The sequence below is a fragment of the Notechis scutatus genome, chromosome 3 (genome assembly GCF_049901735.1).
Source record: "Notechis scutatus isolate UNSWTSFEM ecotype Mainland chromosome 3, rNotScu1.2, whole genome shotgun sequence".
NCBI lineage: Eukaryota > Metazoa > Chordata > Lepidosauria > Squamata > Elapidae > Notechis > Notechis scutatus.
In genome coordinates this window covers 208347020-208358669 of record NC_142011.1, presented here as the reverse complement: position 1 = coordinate 208358669, position 11650 = coordinate 208347020, and the positions used below count along the sequence as shown (strand labels likewise).

Below are 11650 nucleotides of genomic sequence, written 5' to 3'. Positions count from 1 at the left end.
TCCTCCCCCGCTTAGGAATGTGGCAAGCCCGAAAACTTTCCCCCATGACTGCCAAAGAGAAAGGAAGAAAAATAATATATACCGAGCCTAACTAAAAATGGCTACACATATATGTCAGTTTCGGGTTTGACACCAGGCGCCCCCGAGGCGGCTTCCTAATTCAGCCGAAGCGACACAATCTCTGAACTCGAAGCAGGGAAAAAGAAGGCCCCAGCATGGCTCTCCAACTCTTAACCATTTATTAGCTTTGGAAAGGGTAAAAGGTTTGCCGTTAGATCTTGTTGAAAGCAGCTATGTCAACACTCTGCACCTGGAAGGCAAAAGACAGGGGTGAGAAAAGTTTGCACGGCGGAGACCCGGAGATCCCGAGGCCTTTAATTTCATTCAGGCATCCAGAGGTTCGTGTAGAAGGGATTTGGGCAATGGATGCCTAAAAGGAACTTTGGCCAGGGTGCGCATGGTTCAAACACGAACAGTACCCATTTGAGACACTTTTCTTTCCCATGTTCAATCAGAAATAGAGCTGGAAGGGACCTCAGAGGTCTTCTAGTCCAGCCCCCTGCTCAAGCAGGAGACCCTATACCAACTCAGATCAATGGTTGTCTAATCTCTTCTTTAAAACCTCCGGTGATGGAGCACCCACAACTTCTGGTGGCAAGCAGCTCCACTGGTTAATTGTCCTCACTGTTAGGAAGTTTCTCCTTAATTCCAGGTTGCTTCTCTCCTTGATTGGTTCCCATCCATTGATTGTCTTCTGGTGCTTTGGGAAATAAGTTGACCCCCTCCTCTTTGGGGCAGCCCCTCAAATACCGGAAGACTGCTACCATGCTCCCCCCCCCCCCGCCCCCAGTCCTTCTTTTCTCTAGACTGGCCATACCCAAATCCTGCAACCATTCTTCATATCTTTTAGTCTCTCATTCCCTCCACAACTACCTCCATTTCTTTGATTCTTTAGACCAAGGGTCTTCAAAACTTGGCCAAGTTTAAGACTTGTGGACTTCAACTCCCAGAATTCCCCAGCTAACGTGACTGGAGGAGGAATTCTGGGAGTTGGAAGTGCACAAGTCTTAAACTTGGCCAAGTTTGGAGACCTCTGCCTTAAGGAGAAGGAAGGAACTGTCTAAACCATTGGCATGTGTTAATTTTTATTTGATGAATAAATTAAAAAATAAAATAAAATAAATTGTGTTCGTTAAATCAAGGACAACCTGTATACATTCTTCAGTTATATGCCTAGCCAGCAAGGAGACATTACAGAGGGAGTGGACAGATCTCACTCTGTAGAACAAGGGTCTTCAAACTAGAAGACTTGTGGGCTTCCAACTCCCAGAATTCCTGAGCTAACATTCTAGGAGTTGAAGTCCACAAATCTTCAAGCTGCCAAGTTTGAAGACCCCTGCTTTAGACAGTCATTTGCCTGTAAAAATATAGGGTGTCCTGTTTGAGAAAGGGGTTGAACTAGAAGACCTCAAAGGTCCCTTCCAACTCTGTGATTCCGTTATCCTCATCTTTGCTGAGTGAAGTGAACAGCGTAGGAATGACTTCTGGTTCCGTTTCCCAGTCCTGAACTATCGCCACACACTAAATAAAACATTAACTGTGGTTGGAAGCGGCTGAAAAACCCACGAGGTGCGACTGCGAGACCTCAACCCTGAGGGCACCAGAAAGAGGGGGGGGGGGGCGTTATTTGGGGCAAAACTCAGCAGTCAGGAACAAGTATGACGGGCCCTCGTTGGGACTCAAAGAGTTCGACAAACTGTGCTAAGCCAAACCCTGGTCTGATTTGGACCTAACATTGTCGAAGGCCTTAATAAAAACGGCACCCTGATAAAGGTTTTTAGTGACTTGGGTGAATTCAGTTAGCAACACTGGGAACGGAATTCTATGCATGAAGCATTTCCTGAGATAACAGTAAGGCAAGGGATAATACCGTTTCTCCGAAAATACAACCTACCCTGAAAAGTAAGCCCTAGCTTGATTTTTACGGGTGTCCAATATAAGCCCTACTCCCCAAAATAAGCCCTAATTAAGATCCCACCCACTCCAGAGTGGACGGGTAAAAATTAAGATAGAGTGGGGATGGGGGAGTGGTAGAGCTGCCCTACTACTTACCTTTGGGCAGTTGTAGCCAGGCCTTGCACACCCCAACACCTGCCCTGCCGGCCCATTCCTTCTGCAGCTGGCCAGGCTTTCCTGAAAGCCTCCGGAGCTGATAAGAAAGCTCAGGATCGATCCTATCAGCTGCAGAGGCCTTCAGGAAAGCCTTGCCAGTCAGAGAAGAAGCTCCTGAAGGCCTCTGACAGCAAAAAGGAAGCCAGGGGTGACATGCACAAGTGAGGTGAGTCAGTGGATGGCATCCCCCTCATAATAAGACCTGGTGCCACTTTTTTTGGTGGCAAAAAAATAAAATAAAAAAATAAGACAGGGTCTTATTTTCGGAGAACACACGGTATTTGCAGGAGAAAAACCAAAATGCCCTAATGGCTGTCTGAGCCCTCTTGATTTCATGACACACAGAATAAGGGCCTACAAAAGGAGCTGGGTTTACAGAACACAACCGAGCCTACAAATTGACCCCTTGATTAGCACACTGATGTTATCTACTCTAGTTGGGCTGATTTCTCAATGTCTACTTTGTTGTTCTGCTGTTTTACTTCCGTTCTGTTTACAATGTCTTTTCGTTTTTGTTCCTTTTTATAGTTGTAAGCCGCTTGGAGTCGCCCCCGTGGCGAGACAGGTGGGAAATACATTTAACAAATAAATAAATAAATGAGCGAACACAGCTATGACGTTACGAGCATGCAATTTAAATGCACGGTCCTAGAACAGGGGTGTCCAATCTTGGTAATGTTATGACCTGTGGATTTCAACAAGCAAAGCTGGCTGGGGAATTCTGGGAGTTGAAGTCCAAGTCGTAACGTTGCCAAGGTTGGACACTCCTGGTCTAATATCTATCAGGTAATTTAAAATCTCTGATCTTTTATGATTTGGGGGAGAGAGAATGTTGTGTACTTCTGGCTGCTGAATCTCCCTGGAACAAGGTTGGTGACCTCCGGCCCATGGGTCAGATAATAAGATATAATCAGAGTTGGAAGGGACCTTGTAGGTCATCTAGTCCAACCCCCTGCCCGAGCAGGAGGCCCTACACCATTTCTGACAGATGGGAGTCCAATCTCTTCTTGAAAGTCTCAAGTAATGGCGCTCCCACAACTGATAGATGTGACCTTATCATTTGAAATAATCCAACCTATAGTCTCCAAAAAGAATTTATCCACCCAGCTTGTGTAAGGGGGAGAGAGAGAGGACTGTTCGGAAGTTCTTGAGGTCATGGCACTGAGCAGCCAACTCAACGTGTTCCCTGCCCAGATGTGAGACAGAGGAGCAGGAAATTATGACAGAGCTGGAGTAGGCAATTATTCTCCCCATATGAGAAACTGGGACTGTTGTGGAAGGGTGAACCACTAAGACTGTGGGGGTGCACAGGTCCCCATGTAGGCATAGAATTGAAAAACAATAATAAAAGCAGTTGCCTTCCCAAAATAAAATACCTTAAAAGGTTAGATCATGGCCACTGGATCAAAGTTTATTAAAAACTGTTTTGTTTCACCTTTTGAGATACTTTTGGCCTGGATGATTGAAACTTTGTTTTCATGTTGCTTTTCATTTTATGACGAAACCCCCTGCAATCTGTATGGCAAGAATTGGTTTAACAGATTTAACTGACTAACAAGAGTTGGAAGGGACCTTGTGGGTCATCTAGTCCAACCCCCGCATCCAAGAAGGAGACCCTACACCATTTCTGACAGGTGGCAGTCCAGTCTCTTCTTGAAAGCCTCCAGGGATGAAGTTCCCACAATGTCTGAAGGCAAAAGCTGTTCCATTGGTTGATTATTCTCCTTATTTCCAGGTTGAATCTCTCTCCTTAATCTGTTTCCATCCATTCTTCCTTGTCTGGCCTTCAGGTGCTTTGGAGAATAGCTTGACCGCCTTCTTCCTCTCTGGGGCAGCCCCTGAGATATTGGAAGGCTGCTATCATGTCTCCCCTGGTCCTTCTCTTCACTGGACTAGCTGTGCCCAGTTCCTGCAACCGTCTTTTTTCCAACCGTTCTTTCTACCTGCCCCAATTTTTTTTTATTTTGACCGAAGAAGTTACTTGGATGAGTAATGACATATCTCCATTGGAATAAACTTTGCTCCAGTTGCCATGATTTGATCTTTTAAAGAATTCTTTTGGCCTGGGTGATTGAATCCTCATTTACATCATCAAAATAAAAGCAATCTATGCGAGCCAGACAGGCAAAGGCTAAAGAGCCAGAGGTGACCCAGGAACTAGAAAATGCCCAGATCTGTGAAAGCAGCAGTAAGCCTGGCCACTGGTCCTGGGATGTGTGTGTGCGTGTGTGTGCGTAGAAGATTACTGATCCCCGTTCTACAGATTATCAGAGGTAATTTGAGAGAATCTCTGATCTCTGCAAGAGAACCTTTGGCATATAAGCCCTCTTCCCTCCAGATATTCCCTGCTTTATAATTTGATTTATAACTCAAAAGCCTTTTACTCGCTTTGGTAGAACTTCACGGTGGCCCATCCGACAGCAATACAACAACCACCTTTGAAAAACTTACATAATCTTCAAATTTGGTAATCTCCTCTTCCAGGATGTCTGTGCCGACTTTGTCGTCCTCCACCACGCACTGGATCTGGAGTTTCTTGATGCCGTAGCCCACCGGGACCAGTTTGGAAGCCCCCCAGACGAGGCCATCTACCTGAACAGATCGGACACACTCCTCCATTTTGGCCATGTCCGTTTCATCGTCCCACTAGAAACGAGGAAGGGGAGGGGGGGGGGGAGAAGTGAGAAAGAGGGGACTTCAAACACACAGCTAGCTAAGGGGGGATAAAAGCGAGGCAGATTTGCAAGCAGAAATAAAGGGAAAAGTGAGGGAAATAATTGTTTCTCCAAAGGACACTAATGTCAACTTATAAAATATTTCTCTGGTCTTTTTAGAGTTGCCAACAGAAAGGGGGGGGGGGTGGAGCAGTGCAGCAGCTTGCAAACCGAAAGCGCATCCCATTAATGTTTTCAAAGATAATACCTAGGTGACCGAAGTTTCTGCCGCAACTGGAGAGCATGATTGATGACTCTTGGCTATGGATGTGTCCCATTGGAGAATATGAATTACGATACACGTAGGGGGTGGGGGTGGGAAACCGGGGTCAAGGATGACAATGGATGATGTGCCTCAGAGTCGGCTACACCCAGGCAGTGCCGGACATGTTAACTCCCAATAAATCTTTTTTTTAAAGTTTTGGAAGTTTGGCTCGAGACTCATGATTTAAATGGGGGTGACTGCCGGAGCCCTGACAGCTAATTGTCTAATCAGCCACCAATTTAGTCATTGCATGAAATGATAGTGCTCTTTTGGGCACGAGAAACCAAGAGAGCAGGACAGGGATCAAAAGCACTGTGAATTTACTTATTCTGTGCAGGGCACACCAGAATCTGATCTATTTCATGGTCAAGGCAGAAAACAGTGAATGGACTTCAAGGACGGAAGGGCGTGGTGGACTTTTAGGGTGTAGGGTCTCCAGACTAATGATGCATTTGACCCCACCTTCAGGCTCAGCCTGGTTATCTCCAACATGGGGAGCTTCAAAACTTGGCAACGTTTATGACTTTGAGGACTTCAAAACCCAGAATTCCACAGCCAGCCAGCCAGGCAGAGGGAGCCTGACAGCCATGATCTGCCTCCCGCACTGCCCACAGCCCCAGGTGCGATGTGTCTCTTTGCCACTTTGAATCACTGTGATGACCCAGGGCAAGGCACGGAGGCAACACAGTGAGTGGATAGTTCAAACTGCCCCTTCATTGCTCCAATTTTCCCTCAAACACTCCCATGTTTCTGGCAAGCCCCAAAGCAAAGTGCACACACGCACACACACACACACACACACACACACACACACACACACAGCAGCCTCTGGCTGCAAGTAGTCCAGCAAAACGCTGTTAGTACAATGGCCTCAAGGCAAGAAGCCCAGTGTGGCAAGGGAATAAGTCAATGAATCCAGGAACCAAGGAAGAAGTCAAGAAGTCCAGCAAACTCCAAAAGTCGACAATGGCACACCAAACTCCACTAAATCAGCGTCTGTTCCCGACAAATATCCCTCCCAATGCGCCTCCTTAAGTCTCAGTCCCCAGGTGTGCCTTATGAAGAGGGGCGGGGCGCTCTCCTCCCGAGTTGTCGGGTTGGCCTGCACTGTTCCTGCCTCCTCTCCACTCTCTGTGCTCAGGGATCAGGAGGAGACAAGTCCTTGCTCATTGCCTGAGCTTTGTGGTTCTTTATCTCCACTTCCTGCCCACTCGGTTGTTCTGCCCCCGCTCCTCCGAGGGGTCCGGGGATGCCTGTCCTGCTCCTCCCCCCATTCCTCCAAAGCCAACGAAGCTGTCCTCTCAGTCTTCATCGGCCATAGCGCTGGCATATCCTCCCCTGCGGATTCAGGCTCCAACGGGGTCATGACTATCACAGTCAGAGAAAGCAGAGAAACTAGAGCTTTGCTGGCTGGGGAATTCTGGGAGTTGAAGTCCACAAGTCTTAAAGCGGCCACGGTTGGAGGCCCCTGTCCTACATCCCCCAGCCATCTTGAAGCTCCTCTGCGCTAAACAAAACATTCCCTTTTCACCTTCCCTTGGATAGGAGTCCTACAAACATCGGCTGTGCATAAGCAACTGAGCCTCTTGCAATTTGTCTACCACTTTATCTGTGGCATCCAAAGTCTGCCCAACGAATTAAATTACAATGTTGCTGTACAAATGTGTCTCCTCTTTCTGCAGCTACCCAAAGCCAAAAGGGAACGGAAAGCCACTGAGAGAGAGAACATTAAGAAACTGGCGTGCAGAGAGCATTCCCGAACCACTTACTGCAGTGGCCCCCAACCTTTTTTGTGCCACGGCCCGGTACAAAATGTAGAAAATGATCCACGGACCGGTACCGGCATCAGCACGCACGACCAAGGCAAGGCGAGCCGAGCGACCGGCCAGCCAGCCATCCCCCACTTCTCCCCACCACCTTCAACTCCTCCTTTGTACCTTCTCGCGGTCGATGGGCTTTTCGGGCTCTTTCTTAATCTCCTTCTGAGTAACGCGAGACTCCACCGCCATCAGGACGGCTCTTCGTTCGAAGCCACCCCCCCCCCTTCGACGAAACTAAGGCGCGAGGATTCCTTCAGCACCCAAACGCCGCTTTCCAACCGACGACCGACAAGCCCACCCGGAAGCACTTTCTCAAGCGCCGTCGAAACAAGATGGCGGCGCCCAAGCAAAATAGGCGGCCCGGTACAAAATGATCCACGGACCGGTACCGGTCCGGGGCCCGGTGGTTGGGGACCCCTGACTTACTGTTCCAGAAGATTGCCTAAAAGAAAGCCCTCAGAGTATCCCTGCAAAGTCTCGGTCTGGGAAGGCAACAGACATGTTGCAACGATCCCCTAAATGGCCTGTTCCAAAACAGTATGTTTTGCACACCCGGTTAAGGAACCACCAGGGTCCCTTAGATCAGCAGAAATAAAAGGCAAGCGTTTCCCCTGTCTACTCCTATCCAACTCTGGGTGCTCATCTTGTTGCTTGGCTGAGGGAGGCAGCATTGTCCAAAGACAATTTCTGTGGTCCTGTGGCCATCGTGGAACTGAACACACTCAAAACTGTAGAAACGGTGGTAGACTTTAGAAGAAACCCTCCCATACTTCCACCTCTTACAATACAACACAACATCAACAGCGGAGACCTTCACATTTCTAGTTTCTATTATATCACAAGACCTATAATGGACACCTAACATAAAAAATGTTCATCAAAAAAGCACAACGAAGAATGTTCTTTCTGCGCCAACTCAGGAAGCTCAAACTGCCCAAGGAGATGCTGATCCAGTTCTACAGAGGAATTATTGAGTCTGTCATCGGCACCTCCATAACTGTCTGGTTTGGTTCTGCAACCCAACAGGACAGAGACAGACTTCAGAGAAAATTAGGACTACAGAAAAAACAATGGCTACCAGCCTGCCTTCCATTGAGGACCTGTATATCCTGCACGAGTCAAAAAGAGGGCTGTGAAAATACCTACAGACCCCTCAGATCCTGGACATTAATTGTTTCAACTCCCCCCCTCTAAACGACGCTATAAAGCACTGCACACCAGAACAACTAGACACAAGGACAGTTTTTTCCTGAAAGCCATCACTCTGCTTCAACAAATAATTCCCTCAACATTATCCAACTATTTACAAAGTCTGCACTACTATCACTATTAATCTTCTCACCACTCCTTATCACCCATCCTCTCCCACTTGTGACTGTATGACTGCAACTTTGTCGCTTGTATCCTTATGATTTATATTGACTGTTTCCTAGTATGATTTGATTGCTTGTTGTACCCTATGACTATCATTAAGTATTGTACCTTGTGATTCTTGACTCTTGATGAATGTCTCTTTTCTTTTATGTGCACTGAGAGCATTTGCACCAAGACAAATTCCTTGTGTGTCCAATCACACTTGGCCAATAAAGAATTCTATTCTATTCTATCTATATCCCAAAGGTGCACGGAACGATGGTACCTACTCATGTTTGCATGCTTTTGAACTGCTAAGTAGAGCAAGGAGCTGGAGCGAGGAACGGGAGCTCACCCTGTCACGCAGCCCTCGGGTCTCGAACCCAGGCTGTCGGTTTTCTTGCTGACAAGCTCAGCATCTTTAACCGCTCAGCCATCGCGCCCCTCCATAATTCCAACAGAAATATCCAAATTCCAGCAGAAATGTAATGGAAAAATCAGGAGGAATCTGGGAGCCACTTTTCCAACTAACAAATTATACGCTTTCCTCCAGTTACGACCGTAATGGAGCCTGCCCATTAACTGTCATAATTTATGTGAGCGGTTAAGCGTGATGTCCACATAATCACCTCACTTAGTGACCAAAGTCTTGGCTCATCCAGGTGCGGTCGCTAAGCACGGCTCCTTACTCAGAGCAAAAGAGCTGCCTGCCGAAAGAGGGCAGGCAGCTTCACCTCCGTGCACAGAACCGGCAGGCTGGAGTTCGGATCCTGACGATCCGTGCTTCCTTTCTCCGGCCCAGTGCGCCAGCTCCCCTACCTGCTGTGTGCCAGAAAGATAGGAACTTGGGAAAGGAGGCGGTGTGCCCTATGCAGATTGCTGCTTGCAATCTTCTCTGTTGAAGAAGCCGGCAAGGAAGGACTGCAGGTGGTTGCCAAGAGCTGAGATCACAATTGGGTGAGCCAGGGGCACCTGCTTTTCTGCCCTTAAAGCACGGGTGCCAAACTCAAGGTCCACAGGTTGGGGCCAGCCTGGAAAAATATCAAATGACGGGCCCGCGGTACCTCTGCTGGCCAAAATGAACCCCTGCGCAGCACGTTTTCAGCCTCCACAGCGTCCGGTAGCACTCTGCCGGCCAAAAACAGGCCACGTGGATGCCCCGTGAGGCCTCTACACAGCCCGTTGTGGCTGGCAGGATGCTGTCCCATCTCCTGCCCGCCCGCTTCCCCCACCACCACCGGCCTGCGGCAGGGAACTTGCAGAAAAATGGAATTTTGGTTTCTCGCCTTAAGAGGATGGGTGCAGGATCCACGCGGCTTTTGTGGGCCGGAGGAACACAGAAGGGAGGGGGGGTGAGTGTGGGCCGGGCATGTGGGAATGCCAACCAGGCCTCCCTTCCAAAAAGCCTCCCACTTACCGGCTTGACGTCCAGAAGGATGGAGGACTTGGCAATCAAGCCCGGCTTCTTCGACTTCTTCTCGGCGTACTGCTTTAGCCGCTCCTCCCGAAGGCGGGCAGACTCTTGGTCTTCCTCTTCCTCGTCGCTGCCAAACAGGTCGATCTCATCGTCTTCCTCGGCACCGGCACCGGCACCGCCCGGGGACTCTTCTTTGATGGCAGCTGAAGGGAGCACCACCTTCTTGGACGGTACAGCCAGGGGCTCGACTTTCTTCATAGGGGTGACGTGCTTTGTGGAGAGAACGAGAAGGTGAGCCTGGCCCCGAAAGCCATTCCCAGGGGGGAGGTCTAGATTGCAGAGCACGTGGGAAGAGGGCCTTGCTTTCTCAACGCTAGCGGGCGCCCCATCTTTCAAAGGGACCTAGGACCATCCGCCACGGCCAAATCACCATGGCAAACTCTCCACCGTCAACTTGTAAAGCATTCCTGGACTGCTCTTGAGTTGCCATTGAGGTAGGTGGGTGGGTGGGTGGAGAACTGACGGAGAAGCTCGGTTGCTACGACTAGAAGAGCATTTCACGCGTACCTTTCTCCAGACTGTATCCCAGGTTACTAAAGCAAGCAAGAAAATGCTCCGTTGGAGAGTGTGATTCATGACACACCCTGGGAGGAGGCGGGAAACAGGGTCATAGGTGGGCAGTGGCTTCATTGGAGAGTGTGACTTATGGGGGGGAAACAGGGTTATAGGTGGGCAGTAAATTATGTAGGGCGGAAAGTGGCGACATGTTGCTCCTCATAAATAAATGGATTTCTTTTGAAACTTGGCTCCAGATTAATTAGGGCATCCATCAGAACCCTGACATCCACAGGACAACTCCTGCGGGACAAGAGTTACACTAATATCGGGAATTATATCAGAAATATACAACGAAGAGTTGAAATATTTGATTGTAAATGTATTAACAGCGGCTAGGATTGTATTTGCTAAGAATTGGAAAAAACGATAAAATACCTACGTAGGAGGAAGTTATTAAGAAAATTATGGACTGTGCTGAAATGAGTAAATTGACATTTGAAATTAGAGAACAAGAAGATAAACAATTTTATATGATACGGGATTTGTTTCATCAATGGTTGGATAAAAAGACATGGTAATGTAATAGACTAGATAATTCTGTGATAGAAATTTAATAGATTGATATAAAACACAATATAGACATATATAACCATTGGAAATTTGGAATATCTCATATAAAATAGATAGATTAGTCATGGATGATTAATTACCGAGAAATATATAAGCATATGTTATTCTGACAATGTGAAAATTGATATAAACTGTGAGTAAATGACTATAAAAGGATAGCACAAAAGATTTGTAAACAACTGACACGCTGTATGTACATAAAATGGAAGATGGTTTTATGTTTTTTATGTTTTGTATGTGTATGTTTGTTTTTTTAAAAAATAAAAACTTTTTTTTAAAAAAAGTTACACTAATATCAAAGAAACGGCGGAATAGAATCATTCAAAAAAGGATGCAAAAGGGGGGACAGAAGGAAAGGTGAATGGCAACCATTAAAATATTTTTTTACTTATTTAAAATAATTAAATAGAATTCTTAAATTGCCCTGCAACGAGTGGTCTCGTGGCGAGTTGGCCATGGCCAGTTGTCCCATTCCCCCTTCCAAGCACGGGGGGGTGGGGGGGACTTCACCTATAAAGCCCTGCATGGCATGGGTGCAACCATTGGAGGGACCTTGCCTGAAGGTTTGGGGAGGGGCCTTGCTCCAACCTACCCCTGCTCTACTCCCGAGGAGAACGAATTGGGATATCTGAACATCGCTCATCAGGCATCTGGCTGTTTTGGGGGGTCAGGGCAAAGATGCCCATTAAATCAGGAGGTTGGACTAGAAGGCCTCCAAAGT

The 11650-nt window shown here is 47.6% G+C and overlaps 1 protein-coding gene across 7 annotated transcripts in view; it reads right to left on the bottom strand.

The window, feature by feature from the left end:
- Window positions 1-216: 216 nt before the first annotated feature.
- Window positions 217-11650, bottom strand: part of EEF1D (eukaryotic translation elongation factor 1 delta) — a 46011-nt gene continuing 34577 nt past the window's right edge. For all 7 annotated transcript variants that reach the window (XM_026687715.2, XM_026687716.2, XM_026687718.2 and 4 more), the window contains 3 exons: window positions 9742-10011; window positions 4624-4818; window positions 217-310 (listed from right to left, as the gene is read on the bottom strand). In XM_026687715.2, the coding sequence (XP_026543500.2) occupies window positions 272-310; window positions 4624-4818; window positions 9742-10011 (504 nt within the window). In that variant the 3' untranslated portion in view covers window positions 217-271. The remainder of the gene's footprint in view (window positions 311-4623; window positions 4819-9741; window positions 10012-11650) is intronic.